General features: G+C 49.4%; 4 protein-coding genes across 4 annotated transcripts; all 4 read right to left on the reverse strand.

Annotated features, from left to right (window-relative positions):
- Window positions 1-1,272: 1,272 nt before the first annotated feature.
- M431DRAFT_72541 (hypothetical protein) lies at window positions 1,273-5,531 on the reverse strand (the record flags this gene model as incomplete). The annotated part of the gene is made up of 2 exons (XM_024922040.1): window positions 1,273-4,683; window positions 4,764-5,531. The coding sequence occupies 2 exons, from the start codon at window positions 5,529-5,531 to the stop codon at window positions 1,273-1,275; spliced, it is 4,179 nt and encodes a 1,392-aa protein (XP_024780832.1).
- Window positions 5,532-6,476: 945 nt separating this feature from the next.
- Window positions 6,477-10,144, reverse strand: M431DRAFT_489929 (hypothetical protein; the record flags this gene model as incomplete). Its single annotated transcript, XM_024916740.1, has 3 exons — window positions 6,477-7,155; window positions 7,215-8,361; window positions 8,422-10,144. The coding sequence occupies 3 exons, from the start codon at window positions 10,142-10,144 to the stop codon at window positions 6,477-6,479; spliced, it is 3,549 nt and encodes a 1,182-aa protein (XP_024780833.1).
- Window positions 10,145-11,450: 1,306 nt separating this feature from the next.
- On the reverse strand, window positions 11,451-12,623 carry M431DRAFT_204922 (hypothetical protein). Its single transcript, XM_024913378.1, has one exon. It carries the CDS (start codon window positions 12,216-12,218, stop codon window positions 11,718-11,720), a length of 501 nt encoding a protein of 166 aa, XP_024780834.1. The 5' UTR covers window positions 12,219-12,623; the 3' UTR covers window positions 11,451-11,717.
- Window positions 12,624-14,437: 1,814 nt separating this feature from the next.
- Window positions 14,438-16,268, reverse strand: M431DRAFT_1089 (hypothetical protein; the record flags this gene model as incomplete). Its single annotated transcript, XM_024911692.1, has 3 exons — window positions 14,438-15,252; window positions 15,323-15,864; window positions 15,931-16,268. 3 exons carry the CDS (start codon window positions 16,266-16,268, stop codon window positions 14,438-14,440), a joined length of 1,695 nt encoding a protein of 564 aa, XP_024780835.1.
- Between the last annotated feature and the right edge of the window lie 695 nt (window positions 16,269-16,963).

Here is a 16,963-nt window from a genome sequence, read left to right on the forward strand (position 1 = left end):
CCTCTCTAGGGATTGCAGCTGGGAGGATCGAGGCTCTGAAAAGGCTGGAGGAGCGGCACACCAAGTTGCCCGGCTTGTGGCACGTGTCTGCAGCCTGTTTATTGATGCGACGGAGCGCCTTTAGGTGGGCTGGTGGAACATTAAATGGCCGAACCTGGAGGTTGAGGCGTAGAATATTGGAAGTTGAGCTTGATTGCGCAGAGGCGATGGATTAGAAAAAGCAATAAGACGGCGCAAAAGCGTGATTCAATTGATATGGAGGTTGAAGGTTTAACATTGTTGTCGGTAGAAGCTGTCGAAATGGATTGACGAGTACAAGTACAGCTTCCCAAAGTCCAGACTCCATCAGCCTTAGCTACTGTAGTGGGTTTATTTTGACGGGATGACAGCACCGCATCCCTGCTAATTAGCCTGCAGCTGCATGAGCTTCAATGTCTCAGACACTGGCCTAGCGCCCGACGATGCTGTGGCGGGCTGCTGGTAAATTACTGGGTCGTACGGAGTAAACTAGTCGAGGTAAAGTTGGGGGAACATCCCAGCCATTAATAACCAGAGATTTCCAAGGCTATCATATGTCACCTCAATAGTAATAGAACAGCTGAGTTCGGGGCCGCTGTTCTGCTTCAAGCCCGAAATGAAGAGCACCTGTATCTGTACCTTGCATTAGAGACTGGACCTGTTGCCAGTTTATCTCGTATCGGCAATTTCTCCAACATCTTCCCCCGCAGGAAAAGCAATAACAGCCCGTTTACATGGCTAGCAGCAAGTACATGTACCTGGTACGATAGTTTAGGTGGCCTGACATGACAACTTTCATTACAATTGCCAAATGTGGCGGATGCCATCACACGTGGGCTGATGTATAATTTCGGCCAAACGGGAGTGTAATAAAAACTCTATGGGGACGTGTTACTGGGTATGTAGCTGTCTATATGTTACTGAGCATGTAACGACCTGTTTGGACAATGGAGACGCCTGAGTGATGCGTACCTAATATTGAAGTCCATGGCACTGCGTATCCTTTATAAAGCATACATGTACTTATACACATAATTTGTTAGTATAGTGATGATTATGATGGCTATTCTTTCGCTCTCTTTCTTTCCGAGTAGAGAACCAACATCAAGGTTTATCACGGTAGCACTGTAGATACACCAATCTTATGCTCGTTTAGCACTCCGAGTTATAGTGGCTGATATAATGCGAAGATATAATGTCTTTAACTATCTTGCCAAATTTGCTATTTGAGCTTTGTTTTATTTTAAATTTTTATCATCGTCTCGGCATGCTTCTAGTAAACCCCGAGAGACCATGGTGTTCATGACGAGGACTTTTCATAATGCCTTCCGGGAAGTTGATATAGGTGTAATCATCGTCAACGTACCAACTCAATTGTTCTTGAAAGCTAAGCAAGAACAAAACATCATAAAGAGAGGCAGCATCAGAGGCCGCGAGGTGAGTGCAATAGAATTCCCTATGCCTTCGTATTGCAAACACAGCGGTCTGTCGGACTGACTTAACCTCGTCCTTAAGCCGCGCCGCTATAGCAATCAAGATTTCGTCAGGTAAAGTTGTTTGCTGGTTTAAGAACTGGACAGTGGCCTCTCGGACGTCTCCATCATCGTCTTCAAGCCGTGCAGCTATAGCCTTCATAATTTCGCTAGGCAAGGCTGCTTGCTGGCCCAAGGACCGGACAGCAGCCTCTCGGACGATTGCACTCTCGTCTTCAAGCTGGACTACTGTGGCTTTAAGAACTTCATTAGATAAGGCTGCTTGCTGGCCTAAAGACCCGATAGTAGCATTTCGGATAGATCTTTCCTCGTCCTTAAGCCGCGCTACTACAGCGTTGAAGATCTCCTTGGGTGAAGGTGCTTGCCGGCATAAGGACTGGATAGCAGCCCCTCGGACGTATTTATTCTCGTCTTTAAGCCATGCTGCTACAGCTTTTAATTCGTGGGGTAAGTTCGCTTGCCCGCTTAAGGCTTCAAGAATAGCCAGTCGGATAAACCATTCCTGATCCTTAAGTCCCGCGATTATATCTTTCAGGATCTTGTTAGGTAAGGTTTGTCGACCTAAGGCTCCAATGGCAGCCCATTGGATGAACCTGTCCTTATCTTCAAGCCGTGCAACTATGTCCTCCTGGGTCTCGTTAGGTAAGTTCGCTTCCCGGCCTAAGAATTCAATAGCAATCCGTCGGGTAGACCAGTCCTTATCCTCAAGCCCCCCGATCATGATCTCGTTAGGAAAGCTTTGCCGACTTAAGGCTTCAACAATAGCTAATCGGGTAGCCTCATCCTCATCCTTAAGTCCCACGGTTATGTTCTTCAGAATCTCGTCAGGCAAGGTTTGCCGACTCAAGGCTGTAGCGGTAGCCCGTCGGATAGACCAGCCCTCATCCTCAAGCTGCGTTGCCATATCCATCAGGATCTCGTTAGGCAAGCTTTGCCGACCTAAGGCTTTGATAACAGCCAATCGGACAGCCTCGTCCTTATCCTTAAGCTGAGCTACTAAATCCTCCAGGATTTTGTTAGGCAAGTCCGCTTGCTGGCCCAAGACTACAGCAGCAGCCTTTCGGATAAATCCCGTCTTATCCTTTAGACGTGCTGCTACAGAGCTAAGGATCTCGACAGGCAAGGACAACTGCTTCAAGGCTTTGATGGTGGAAGCTTGGGGAAAACATTTGTCGTGTTCTAGCCAGGAGACTACCTCTTCAATAATGCTCGCCGGAAACGTGGGCCGTTTCTTTAGCGACTGTAGAATTCTTGCCTTCACATCATGAGACCCTTGGCGAAAGGCGGTGCTCAATGACTGCTCAGGAAACTCTATCTCACTTGCTAGGTGAAGAATCTCACTTTTTGTGAATTCGCCTTCAAACACTAGCCACTTGGCCAGGTGCTGTTCCAGGCCGAATCGAATTGGAAAGTTACTCAGTACTTCGCTCAAGCAATGCATGACTAGCCGTTGATGCGTAGGACCTAAAAAATCGAGTGGTTCCTCCTCGATTTTCTGAAAAAACTGCTCGATTTCCCCGTTGTCTTCTTGCCTTCTGGAGTCAAGTAATCCGGCAACAAATCGCCACAGGATGTCGTAGCGTGCTGTGTATTTGTGCTTCTGAAAGAACTTGACAGGTTCAGACTTGTCAATCTTCCCATTGCTGAGTTCTATACAATTGAGCGTTGCTCCAGCAACCCATTGCCGTACAAAATACCGCGCTGCGAAGTACTCCTGAAAAGTGAGGTGTATAAAGTGATAGCTTCGGTTGCAGTCTTCTGAAGAAGGGTTTGAGCTTCGCAGAAAGGAAAGACATGGAATGGTCTTGTCTGGCAAGAAATTCCGGATGGAGTCAGATATACAGTTCAAATGATTCTGTTCAAACTCTATTACATCATCATGTAGTCCAGTAAACGCAAGGCTCTCAAGGAAAAGTATCTCATCTTTGACGAATTCTTCGATCTTTCGGCGACTGGCAGCTTGGATATGGCCCGCTGTTACTGGATTCTCGCCATGTGTTTTCTTTAGTCGCAAAATGTCCTTCTTCCACAGGCTAAGTTCTATAGTTTGGTAAAGGGCAGACATGGTCGTCGGCATATCGCTGCGAATATCCTTCCAGGAATAGCAAAGCGCATCCAATTGAATGGGGATACGCACAAGGCCCTGAATCAGCCAATGGTTTTGAAGAAAGGTCCGAACTTTGTTGACTGTTTCCATATCAATCTCGACCGTTTTTGGATTAGTAAAGACTTTTTCGATGTAGTCCTTCACTTGATCTGGGTAGAATCCGATCGTTTCTAATTCGAGATCCATGCCAGGTAGCATTTTGCTGGATGGCCGAGAAGTGACTATGATGTTTGGCTGTTTTAAAAGCTCGTTAAGGAAGTCAGACATACTTCCTTCGCCAAGGTCTTGGGATACTTCATCTAATCCATCAAGGAGAAATAAAGTCCTGCTACTGTTCGTCTCCAACTCTAATTCGTAGGCCAAGAACAATTGCCTAGCAAACTCCAATTTCTCAGACGACGGAAAGAAATATTCATGAGCAAAGAGCTGTTCAAAGTTGTATCCAGCTATTTCACGTCTTTCTTTCAGCTTTAGGTTTCGTAGAGGTACCCAAAGGACGCGGTCAAACAAGTTGTTCCATTCGCCCCAGGTGCCTCTGGTAAATTCATGGATAATCTTCTTGCACAAGGTAGTCTTGCCAACTCCTGCGCGTCCTCGAATGAGGATTCTTCTTGGTTGTATTAGATTACCATCGCGTCCTCTGCGTTGATTAAAGATTGCTTCCAATTCAACCTGGATCGCTTCTTCTGGTGTCTCAACCTTTTGTCGATTGAAGAGCGAAAATGGGGAGGTTGTTCCGTAGCCCCTCTTTGAGCGACTTACATCTTGGTCGCGCTGTTCCACAACGACAAGATTGATGTAGCACTGATCCATTGACAACAAGTCACCCGAGAGACGTTCAATCTTGAGCTTGTCTGCAGTATAATGCTTGTTCCGTATCCAAGCGTCAGCGTCATCGAGCAAGGAATTTGTACGAATATTTTGGAGAATTTCTTCAATTTTCGCTGCAACACATCTGTAATCTGGATCTTCAGGATCCTCAAACTTGTTCATCATTAGATGACTTCGATCGAGTGGCAGCGGGTGTGGGACAATATCCAGAGTTGCCGAAGAGCTATCAACGAGCTAACGGCCGTTAATTCACCATCCATTTGCCCTCAAAACAGTATAAAAAGACCGAACGGCGAGGATTATGTACAACTTACCGGCTTTGGCTGGCAAAACTGGTTCACCAGAGGAGATGGAATCAACCAACTCAGAGGGAATTTACGGTGCAGGCTTGTCATGCCCGTTTCGTAGAAGGTAGTCACTTGGCAAGGATAATCTTTGTCTTGACACAGCTGAGTGAAGCTGCGCACAAGTTGCTCGAGATGGGAAGTCGATCCCTTGACAGAGTCGAGAAGGTTGCTCACTTTTTGGCCTCGAATTAAAGCCCAGGTCCTCAGACCAGGCTCTGCCCAGTTTGCTACATCCTGGAACGAAGTACCCCGGAAGGGCGTGGCCAGGAAGACAATGCCGCGGGTCGATCGCCTAATGGCAGTATATTCACTTAGAGTATGGTCAGCGATCAAGAGGGCGTTCATCAAAATGATGCCCCCGAGACATGACGCAACAAAGACAATCGGAGGATCTTTCCTCTTTGAGTGACTAGTCTTTGGCAAAGGACGTTGATTGATACCCGCGAGCAAGAGGCGAGCAAACTCTTCGGTTGTTTTCTGTATCAGATCCGGCTGTTCAAAGAGGTCGGATGGCCAGTCACACGTGAAGATCCGGGCACGTCCTACTCTTGCTGGAAGCACCTGCGGGGATGCCAGCCAGTTGACATCCCCATAGGGGAGTTTTGACTTCCAAACCCACGTGTCCAGAGACTTCGTGTCTAGTCCATGGATTGCAATAATATCGATGTCTGTCTCGGCGTCGGCGCCGGGCGAAGGGTAGACCTGGGTAAGACTAACGCCCCTGTGAGGCCCCATTTCTGACGGGGCTCTATGTTTGAAGATATTTGGAACACCAGCGCTGTTCTGTACACTTGGACAATCCAGTGAGGAAAAATAGACAGTATAGAGAAGAGAAAACGTCAACGGTCGAAGGTAGATCAAAACGCAAAGGTAAAAAAGAACCTGAGGCGGTAGGCAGATTTAGGCAGGAAGATGTCATTTGAGAAACACGAGGATCCTTCAGCGGGGAATAGCATCCATCCAATTGCAGTTCGCTATGTCGCTGCGCTTTGGTGCCATAGGCGCTGTAACATTGGACATTCATAGCTTATCATCCTGCTGCTTACCTGCATGAAGCTGAGGTGGTCAAATAACAGTCTCGTTAGCACTACAATGAGTGTCGCTTGGTTCATATGGCATTGATGTGGTTAATATCAAAGCTATAAACCTATATTATCACAAACATAATCTCAGGTATAGTAGTAGATTAGTAATGTCAGGTGGTATCCTCCCTGTTGCCTTAAATTGAAGATACTCGTGGACTTGTATTGTGCTATCACCACATAATCGCACCTGCCTCGTAGTCTTTAGCACGTGAACTATCATCGGCAAGGGCATCTTGATTTCCGCTTCTTCAATTTTTCACAACTCACGATTCTTGCAAGGAGACTACAATTTCAATCGTTTGTCAATTTGCTATTTGCCTCTCTACCACCTTTTGCTATGCATGCTATATAATGCATAATTCCGTTATGCGTCAAGTTGAGATTGATCTTTATTGTTCCCAAAAAAACATACCCAAAACATCCTTTCCGTTATGCAAAATGCGACTATCAATGCTCATCTTTCATGTATGCATTTATGCAATGTTGGTATATGGGGAAACAAGACAATGAAAATGAAGGAAAAAAGATCAAGGAAACAGTGTCAATCTCTCGCCGTCTTCGTATATCGAGGCTCAAACTCTCTTGGTCACGCCCTCTACAAACTCACTCCCCCGTCGTGCTCAATTCCTTCCATGGACCCCAGTCCAAAGTCGAAATCCATATCTTTGAGCATATCGCCAAGCTCTGCATCCGAGAGATTAATGTCCATGTTGGTCGGCACAGCGGATGGAAAGTTGTTCACACCCTCGGGCTCCTGTTGGATGGGCTCTCCAGAAGCCAACACGGGCAGCTTCGTGTGCAGCCACGCCTTGAACTTCTCCAAAAGGATGGGGTCATCAGCGGCAGTGTGGGTGGCCTTGAGGATCTCCCGTGCCTTGGCTTTCAGTCCAGTATCTGAAGGCAACACTCCCTTGTCCATAAAGTATGCCTTTGCATATTGCTGCAAGCCCCATTCCAGCTCACGAGAGCAGAAAATGACGGCTGGTTTCTGATTGGGGGATGATGTCAACTCTTCCAAGTAACTGTTGACTGCCGAGTGTCCCGCCGTGAACGGCTTGGCGCCGGTTCGCATCGCTACTTCGACATCATTATTGACCATGTCGTGGTCCTTGCGAATAGCATATGGTGGTGCAAAGCCCGTGCCGCCTTGCTCCAACGCCCACGCATAGCCTGGTGGGAGACCTGGGCCAGAGTCATTGATGATTCCAATGTCTCTTTTGAACCTGTGAAGCCATTCTGCGTTATCGGCGGCGGTGTAGTTCCAGGGATCGTCACTAAGAAACGCGAAACCATCAGTGTGATTCATCTAGAATGGGTGCGCATCAGAACTTACTCATCATACAGGATCCATCGAGCTTGATACTGCAACTCTTCATCTGTTGGGACATGGCGATTTGGATTGTTCTTTGACATGGTAGAGGTAACCCATCGCTTGAGTTCCTTCTCCAGCCTTCGGTAGCAGTTGGCATCGTTGAGGAAGTACTGGAACGACCTCAAGTGGTTACCGTTCTCATCGAGCCTGGCCTCGAACTCTGAAAAGGGGTTTGGCGCAGCAGTAGAGAGAGAAATGGACGTTTTATCAGCTAATTTGCTGGTAATGGGTGAGGTACCCTTGGAGGAGCCTGAAAGAGCCGATTTGTCAGGAGCATTGCGTTGCCTAAAAGCCGCGAGCCATTCATGGTTGTCTGCCGCAGTCTGGTTCCAGCCGTCGTCGAACTCGTAAATGGTGATACGAGCCTTTCGCTGCAGCTCTTCGTCTGTGGGCTCTCTGCCAATGGCTCGTTGCTCCTTGAGGAATGCAACCAGCTCAGACTCCAGCCTGGAGTAGTTGTGGATTGTGGAGTCGATCGAGTTTGGATCTGTCGACCGGATCGAATGATGTTGGACGTCTTCGCTTCGAGGTAGATGCGCACGCCGGCGGAAAGCTGCTAGCCACCTCGTCGATGAAGTGATCAGTCGCAACAGCCAGTTAGCAACCGCCTCTGAAGGGTGAGTGCACACTTCTTCGACTCGTCCCACGATCTTACGTGCTTCCTCCTGAAGCTCGTCATCCATGGTTGTTAGGCCTAGCAGTTGCTTGGCCTTGACGTATTCATGCAGCTGCCTTTCCATGGGGCACTCCTCGAAAAGATTGTCCTTGCCGTTAATCTTGAGGGATTGAAGCCTGTTTTCAGCGGCGCCACGGAGAGGACCAAACCTAGCTGTTTTGACAATCATGTCGTGGCTCATGATAATGTCACGAAGCCACGAGACCTGCGTCGCGATTCCTTGTAGAGATAGCAATTCGGAGGCGAAAATGATACGACATCCTTCCAGCAGCATGTCTTCGTCGCTTGGCGCCCGGCCGTGTTGATCCCAAAAGTTGCTGCCAAAGTAGGCCAGCTCCAATTTGATCAACTCATAGGCATTCCTGGGCGATTCGGGCGGGGACGAGCCAGCATTGTACGGCAGAGGAGACTTTCTCTCATGATGAATCAAATCTATATTTCAAAAGTTAGACGCCTTGAGCTGATCTACGGGATACTGTAATGGTCTCATACAGGGAGGGATCGAATTCTCGACCATGTCCAGCACAGGTACTTCAAAACCCCAGTCACCCTTCCAGTCCGCCATGGAGTAACCAGTCTTGAAATGCTCAGCAAGATGGTCAACTCGAATAGTCCAAGTATCCATCACAATGCCGCAGAAACCACATCTCGACCGAATCTCGGGGGTAGCCACTCTCCAAAGCTTCATTGCCCACTCCATGAATTTGACGTTGTGAACCAACCTAAGATGCTGGTTCAAGTGATCTTTTCGATAGAACGTCCTCTCTTCTAGAGATCGTTCTTGACACGCCGAGTGGTTATGGCCCTCTACGTGGGCATCGTCTGGGTTCACCTCGCCACAGAATACGCAGCACAGCTTCCCGTTTTCTGGGTTGACAGCCCGAGGGCCATCTGGCGCACACACCCATCTCTCCAGCGACAGGTGGAGGGACTTCTCGTGGCGCTGCCAGTCGTGCTTGGTTCGGAAGGTTTCCGTACAGAAAGTACACTGGAAAGTCTTGAGCGGAATAGAGAGGCTAGTTGAGCCTCCCTCCTTGCCGGGCGCGGCCCTTCGCCTCCTTCGCCGCCTTCCCTTGGCGCTAAAGGCAGCTGAGCCGAAGGAACCCCATGACTTTTGCGAACCATGAGAGAATGCGGATTGAAGAGAGCCACCACTGGAGTGGGATGTTCCCACACTGCTGGCAGAAGACTGGTTGCAGAGAGACCTGCTTGAACCGTCATCTGTGTAGTTGAAGCTATAAGGACTGTTGAGACCGGAAGAGACTCCAGATGACGACGATGCAGTAACGGCCCTAGCAATGGCGGTGACGGAAGCCGGTTCGTGTTCAGGAGGAGAGTGCTCCCAACGCTGCAGCGGGTTCATGGCTTCGAGAGCAGGTGTTCCTCGTCTGCGTGGGATATCGATCGAGGCAGACAGATTGCCAACGTGAGGTGAGGTTGACCTAGGAGGCTGAGCTTTACCGCGGCGCCGGGCATTTGCCAACCAATTGGTGATCTGGGTCTTGTTAAGGCCGGTCTGGCGCTGAAGCATCTCTTTTTCCTCATCACTAGGATAAGGGTGTCTGTTGTGAGTTGACAGCCAGTTTTTCAGAATCCGGACTGACTCTCGAGAGAACCTGGCACCAATCTTGGGTGGTGTTCCAGACTTGGCACCAGCAACACCATCATCAGCTGAACCCGCTGTCTGCGGATTCATCATGTCCAAGAAGGATGGGGTGCCTTGGGCCTTCACCGGCTGGAGGTTGAGGAGGTCTTCCTGGGGAATGGTGTTGACGGGCATATCGGTGGATGACCAGGAGAGCCTGGTGGACTCCGGGTTCAAACTATCTGGGACAACTCCCCCAAAGCTGCATTCAAGTCCAAGGGCAACGCAGCTGGTGCAGTAGCCCTTGTGAAGACCCTCTCTGATTTTTTTGCAAGAGTATCCGCCCAAGACGCAGTGGGCACAGGGGTTGTCTGGTGTCTCCCAAAGCAATGACTCGGTGATGAGGGACTCCACTCCAGGGATCTGAGCAAAGTTGTTGTGTTCAAAGTGCTGAAGGGCACAGAAGCTGAAATCGTCTTCATTGACATTCTCGAGTACAAGACCAATGTCATCCTCGGCAGGGTTCCCTGTGGACGACATGTTGGGCACAGGTGGATAGACGCTGTCAGCACCACCTAGGCCAGCGTTGTCCCAGTTGACATACTCGTCCAGCTCATCAATGACGGTCATCTTGGTAGTTTATGTGAAAGGGCGCGCCGTGCTATTGTCTTGAGCAAGCGGAAAGGCGTGGTCACTTCATCCAACCAGAAGCCACAGAATGACTTGGAAAGGGCGCGCGGCAGGGTCTGAAGACGACGAATCGACCCCAGATGTCGTCCCACCTTCGGATCCGATCCCAATGAGAGAAAACTCCGACCTTGGACACTAATGGTCAGAAACAAGGCCAATTGTGAGTCGTGAGATTGAAAACAATATTTCACTGTTGACTTGATGAAGAAAACAGCAGTTGAGATTGCAATAACAGGAGAAATGTGGCTCGAGGCAAGGCGGACCGTTGCCAGTTTTGTTCATCTGCCTACCCACGCGATCCCCAGCAGGGTCTCTCCGTAACGACCACCAGAAAGCCCCATCTCCACGGCTTTGTGGCTCCCACAAGCGGTGCGGCGTAGCGCTGGAGCCAGTGGGAGCAGAGTCATGAGTCTGGGTTGGTGGAGCAAGCCTCAGCCGGAGCCGGGGCATGCGAGGCAGGGATTGGCGGCGTTGCGGTCGACATGAACTTGTCAATTGTGCGCCCTTCGTTTGACAGAAGAGCAGCCCATCCGACCGTGTGTTGTTCCACTGTGTGGGGGAGCCATTATGGTTGTTTCTACCACCAACCGCCGCATAATGATAAAAGAGCTGTTGCTGGCCTCGGATCTTGCACACAGTACAGACACTATCTGGACGGTCGATGCGCAAATCCTTCCCCACGCTGATACATAAAGATATAGCCCGATGACGGCCTCAATGGCTCGGACACCCCTACACTTCCGTCGAGTGGCCTGCTTCGATTACTCGCGAGAAGGGTGTGAATCAATACGATGCCCGTTGCGCTATGCAGAGTGCGGAGAAGGCAAGAGATCACGGATCTCTGTTTGCGGACCAGACGGAGTAATCAAGGGTCTATCAGTGCTAAAATTTCTTCCGTGTTATAGACACCGGCCCTTTGCATATACTTTGTTCCCCGACGTACAACCCGTCCCACCCAGCCGATTCATTGATTGCTGACTCCGCGAGTTCTCGGGCTTCAAAGCGGGTGCGCGAGGTGCGATGTGCCGTCGACGTGAGGTAGTATTCTGGTGCGCGGTCCCATGCTCTGTCTGAAATTACGAATGTTACAGCCATGGCACCCAGGGAATATCTCCGGGATGCAGCTGATGCAGGGAATAATGCGAATGGGTGATTTCATCTGATGCTGGCAAAACTCATGGACGTGTGGTGATACAATCCACGTATGGGACACCACATCGCAGACTGACGCCGCCATTGAGATATAATCCTTCAGCAAACGCCCGCCCATGAGTCGATCTGCTTCAGGGAATTCATGCAATAGACTACTTCGTAAGTGGCATGACAAACCTTTTTGCAATTGATTATCAGAACCGCCGGGGACACTAGAGCCCATAAGGCAGATGACTAGTATCTTGGGCGCCCAAGTTTATCACAGCAACCGGGCCCCTGCTAGCCGCATAGCACATGAAGATGGAGCGATGCCGAATGGGCTCACCTACAACATCCACAGGGAGGTAGTATAACAATAACGTTATACCTCCGGACTAGCTCGTCCTATCGTCGTTGCCTGAGCGCCCCGCGCTGACAGTCGATGCGCTGGGGGTTGGTGTCTAGTTCCTGATGCCTGGCATCTGGCGAATGCTCTAGAAACTTCCGCAAAAGCCTCGCCCAATTGATGGTGTTGTCCAATGGCTTTGGGGCTTGCTAGACTAACCGCGAACGTGGTGCTGACGCCGAGCAAGTTCGAAATGGCGGCGTCTAACGGCACGTGGTGGGGCAGAAGCTTGTCCGCATTTCCACCTTGTTCTAATGTACGGGATAGGTCGGGGCGCGAGGCTTGATCAACATCTAGCGAAGCTGTGAGTCGCAAGCAGCTCCGAATCAGGAGGTCGTTATTGTTGACCCCTTGTTCGGTCAGCGTCTTGGTCACAGTCCTCGTGGGAGTTGACGCCATTTGGGGTATATTGGATGAAGATGACTCAGGAAGGTGCCGATTTCTGCTGCGGTCTGCTGGCCGAAATTTCATATTCATGCGGGAAATGAGATTACCAATACTGTATATCGGTGGCAGTTGGTGTGACAGCGAAGCAGTGGTTAGTATCTAGCCATCGAGAGAAGTATAACTAGTCCCAGGACAGGAGGCCATCTGATTTTTACCATTTCGAATCTCGAGCCTACTCAGAGAGCAAGAGAAGAAGACGAAGCTGGAGTAAATCCGTCGAACGGACAATTCTGCCTTCGTAGCCTACGGCTTAGTAAAAGAAAGCGGGTATGTAAACTGTGTTTAATCGCAGTTGTTTGAAATCTGTCCAGTGAGACATTCACAGGTAAGATCGAGATTTTACAAAGCAACACGCAACAATGGATTTGGCGACGCGATATTACCTTTCTCAGAGAACCCGGTTTTGAAATAGTACGGTATTGCTTGCTGGAGAACGATTCTAATGATAGGTAAGGTCTTGAAGGTGATGCAATCGGTGTAAGACGGACAAATGCATTACCGTTGCAACAGCCAACCACTGTAAACTGTTTGGTTTTGAATTTCTCGATTATGAATCAAGGAATTCCGGAATTCTACAACGGTATTGCCAATTTTGAAATATTTCAGTCTGCTCTCTAGGCAAATGAGAGAAATTTGTGCGATGCTTCTGGTTGATGCGTACAGGTTTTCTGTGTCACTAAGGTGTCAAGAGAGAGAAACTGGATCAATCTGCGTCAAATTCAACTGCAAGAAAGCTCATATTATCTTTATCCTCAAGACAGGCTAAGGTTTAGATACATACGTTTCTCTTTCGATCGGAGAGTCGATACTCTCGTGACAGTCGTGTAATGCGTATGACAGATGCCGAATTTGAGTAGGCTTACAATCACCCCATTCACAGGAAACACGCTGAAAAACAGAACCATAAAACGATCGCATTTCGATAGTATAGATAGGCAGATATTTGAATTATACCTGCAAATATTCAATATATCTTCTTATAAACCAAACTGCATAGTCCAGTCGAAACAAGAACAATTATTCCTGACTACACCCTGAGAAAGGAGACTCATTCAAACCCCCACATTTCCGCCTCAATATTCTAGAAAAGCCCGTTTACACTAAAGAAACCAAGTCGATAGACATCAACCTACGTATCGAATAAATCCGGTCCGCGGTAATAAAAGCCGAAGAAGGCATCCATCCTTTGCAAGAAGCCAAAATAGTTTCACCGCGGCAAACGCCACGCTGACATGCTAGTCTTCTGGCTCGCGTTTTTGCTTAGCGCCATGGGGTGGCAAAGGCGTTCAAACAGATTGTAGCAACCAGGCCTGTAAAAGCGATATACGCACTATAGGAATCCATGACAATGGTGCAGGTATTCCCTCATAGGAAAATAAATTACTTACCTCCAATAACTAAGGATAAAATACAATCAACATAAAGAGAAAGCAATGAATAATATCGAGAAGCCTTACAGAGCAAGTAAACTATTTGACCAATTCGCAGACCCGCTTTCTTTCAATTCATGGCTTTTGGGGGAGAGGCTAGTGAACGGCATTTTCGCTCGGCGTACTTTTCAACGTAGATGCGATACAATTTGCCGATCAATTTTGGACTAAGCGCGGACAACAAACTACCTGTAGTTGCGACAGAAGAACAAAGGGGTTAGACTAAGTTGTGATTATCAATCAACTTATTGACGTGCTGTTGGGTGACGACGCTTGATATGCCATGAGTTAGTTAGTTGTCTTACCGCTGTTTCTCCATGTAGGCAGATGATGCAGTATACCCATAAACTCGACCTTGTGAACAAGTACTTGGCGAGTTATGAATAGACAAGAAAAGGCAAGGAAGGGCAATCAAGCACGATAGCAGAGTCATTTCTTTTCATGTATCTATTGTAGAGAAACGATACTTCTGAGCATATATATAGACACATCTTATGGTACAATGCTCAAGCAAGACAAGGTACAAATAACCCAGATGGCCCAGACAAAAGCATCAATCATGCCGCAAACACCGGCCCATGCCTCGCGAGAGGTAAAATAACTCCCCTCTTCCAATTCAAGTAGGCGTACCTGCAAATCCTCCTTCTAGATACGCCGTCCCGTCCGTCCGTCCAAGACGCTATAAGTCAGTTCCTTTCCCGATGCGCCTTAATGGGTAGCTATGTTTTGAAAGGAAAATAAGAAAAAAGAAAAAAGTTGCGCAAAGAGTAGGAGCCCATTGACCATTTGTCAATCATGCCGTCACAAACTCTCTTCATTTTATTCTCCCAACTCCATGAGTTCTCGCTCTTTTGCAGCGAGCATCTCCCGCATCCGCTCAGCCTCTTGCCTCAGTAACAATCTGCGCTCTGCCTTGATTCGTTCGCTCTCCGCATCGATATCGTGTGGCCTTGGTGCCGCGTTTAAAGGCGTAAATCCACCGCCGCCTGATGGTTTCGGTGATATACTGGCCGGAGACCTCAGGGGCGGCAGAGAATAGTCTCCCCGATCCGCACTGGTAGGCCCAGTATTTGATATTTCATCGGCATTGGTCGATGGATTGAGGATGGATTTGATGGAAGAAATTCGCTTCGAGCTCTCATGACCACCATCTGCACCTTTGACAGAGTCTGCCTCGGTTGATGAAAACGATCGTTTGCGGTTGGGTGAAAGGAAAGAGGCAGGCGATAGGGAGGATTGTCTTTCGTCGGCCATTGTTGAGTTCATCGAAGCTAGCGGCGCTAGTTTATTCTCGTCGTTTAGAGATGGTGGCATACTGCGTGATGCGGTGCTGTGTTGGTGGTACACTGCCAGATCAGACGCAGATGCAGAAGGTAGTGGTGAAGGATTTCGGCTGGTCGGTTGGGGTTCGATGGTCAGAGGGTGACCAGGACGACGTCGAAGGCCTAGATTTACGGATCCGTCTTCGTTAATAGTTCCCCTCTCCGGGGTCTCCTGGCTTTGTGTTTCCAGTCCCTCCATGCCCTCGTCCATATCCTCATCCTGCGCCGCGGGAATAACTCGCTTTCGCCTTTTGATAGTGGCCTTTTTCATAGTGACTGGTCTATGGACACCATGTAGCTTGTAATACAACCCTAGATATCCCCCCTACTGGTTAGAAAAAACAATATTCAAGCAGTAAAGTAATGTCATGTATAAACTCACCACAAGCATTGCAGATTGTATGTCCACTTTCATCTCTCCTCCACAAGGGGGTTATTGTAGTTGCACAGTTTTGACAGGCGATGATAACCGTGGTATCCCGTTCTTGGGCCTGAAGGGCATTGATATCGATGGGAACTGGTTCAGTCTTAGTTTCAACACGGCCATGGCATCCGCCTTGTCGCTGCATCACATTGAGCTGGGCGCTCTTTGACATGCGGTTATTGTATGCAGGGCATCCGTTACATCCTTCAGCGCCACCGGTGCCGTTACAGCGGCCGCCGCCTGGACAGGTGCCTGACTGAGTAGCATCGGCTGCCACGTAGGTTGCGCCAGCGACGTTTGGCAGCAGCTTTGGTGCAGGAGAGGAGCTTGGCTTAGCAGGCGGCTGGGCTGAGCCGGTGCTGGGCACCAAGTTGGGCGGCTTTTTCAGGCTCGTAGGCCGAGCAGCATTCCGGGCCTTCAAGTATAAGCCACAGGCGTTGCAAATAGTTGCACCTTGGGGGCTTCTCCTCCAAAGGGGAGTACGGGTAGTGCCACAGTTGCTGCAAAGGGTGTTAGCAATGAAATTCACGACATGGCAGCATTGCATAGCCACGACAGAAGCTTACCTGCAAACCTGCCCGCCTTGTTCCTGCGCATTTGCCGCCAATAGTTTGTTGGTTTTAGGCGCACTCGACGTGCTCCTAGGGCTGCCAGCAGTCGACGAGAGGTCGTCATCGTTGCCTACATTTTCCCTTTCCCTTGCATTCAAGGCAGCATACTCATCGGCATGCGTAGGCCTCTGGCCGTCGCTTTCTGTCGGAGATGGAGCAGAGTTGATGGGACCAGATGGTGTGGTTTCGCGATTCTTTACCGACATAGGTCGAGAAGGCAAGGCTGTCCTCGCCGTGCCAGATTCCCGCTGAGGCCCGACCGGCGGCGTCCCCGGCTGTGATGCTTCACTCATTTCCGCGCCGAAGAGTTCCTGGTGATATCAAAACTTGCTCAGTAGATGACGGCCAATACCACGAGATATGTTGGGCGTGGTACGAGGGCTGACAAATAATTAGTGGCGCAGGCACGGACTCGTCAACCGACGGCCGAATGTAACATTTGGCAACGGGGGATGGTCAGCCTTGAGGTGGCGAATATATCAGGACGATATTTCCTTAGAAGCACCGACAAAATAGAGTCGCTCAAAAGGCTGAAAGGCGATGGACAGGCGATGGATCAAGAGATTTGATTGATGGTGGTGGTGACGAGCCGGCAGCGACGTTGTGCCGAATCCGAGTCGTCAGGAGACAGGCAAATTAACGTATCAAACGGTCAGGATGGGGGCCAGATGGCCGGATGAAGAGGCCACACCTCGGCCGAGAGAGCTCGTTGACGCAACGCAAATTGTCTGGCCAATCGATACGGAAGTCGAAGAGCAGCCGCAGCTTGGCGGAAGATGGAAGAGTCGAGAGAACCAAACAAAGTTGGCGGCGAGTCCAGGGCTCGGTGAAAGTTGGAGGATTCGGGGAGCGGGGCCCTTGGAACCGAGACGAGGTGAGAGTCACGGCGAGTCAAGGCGAGTCAAGGCAAGGCAAAGGCGAAGGCGGGACGATGCGATGCGAGACGAGGCGACGAAGGGTTCGATTCGAGATGATTTGGGCGATGTGG

The sequence above is a fragment of the Trichoderma harzianum genome (genome assembly GCF_003025095.1).
Source record: "Trichoderma harzianum CBS 226.95 unplaced genomic scaffold M431scaffold_1, whole genome shotgun sequence".
NCBI lineage: Eukaryota > Fungi > Ascomycota > Sordariomycetes > Hypocreales > Hypocreaceae > Trichoderma > Trichoderma harzianum.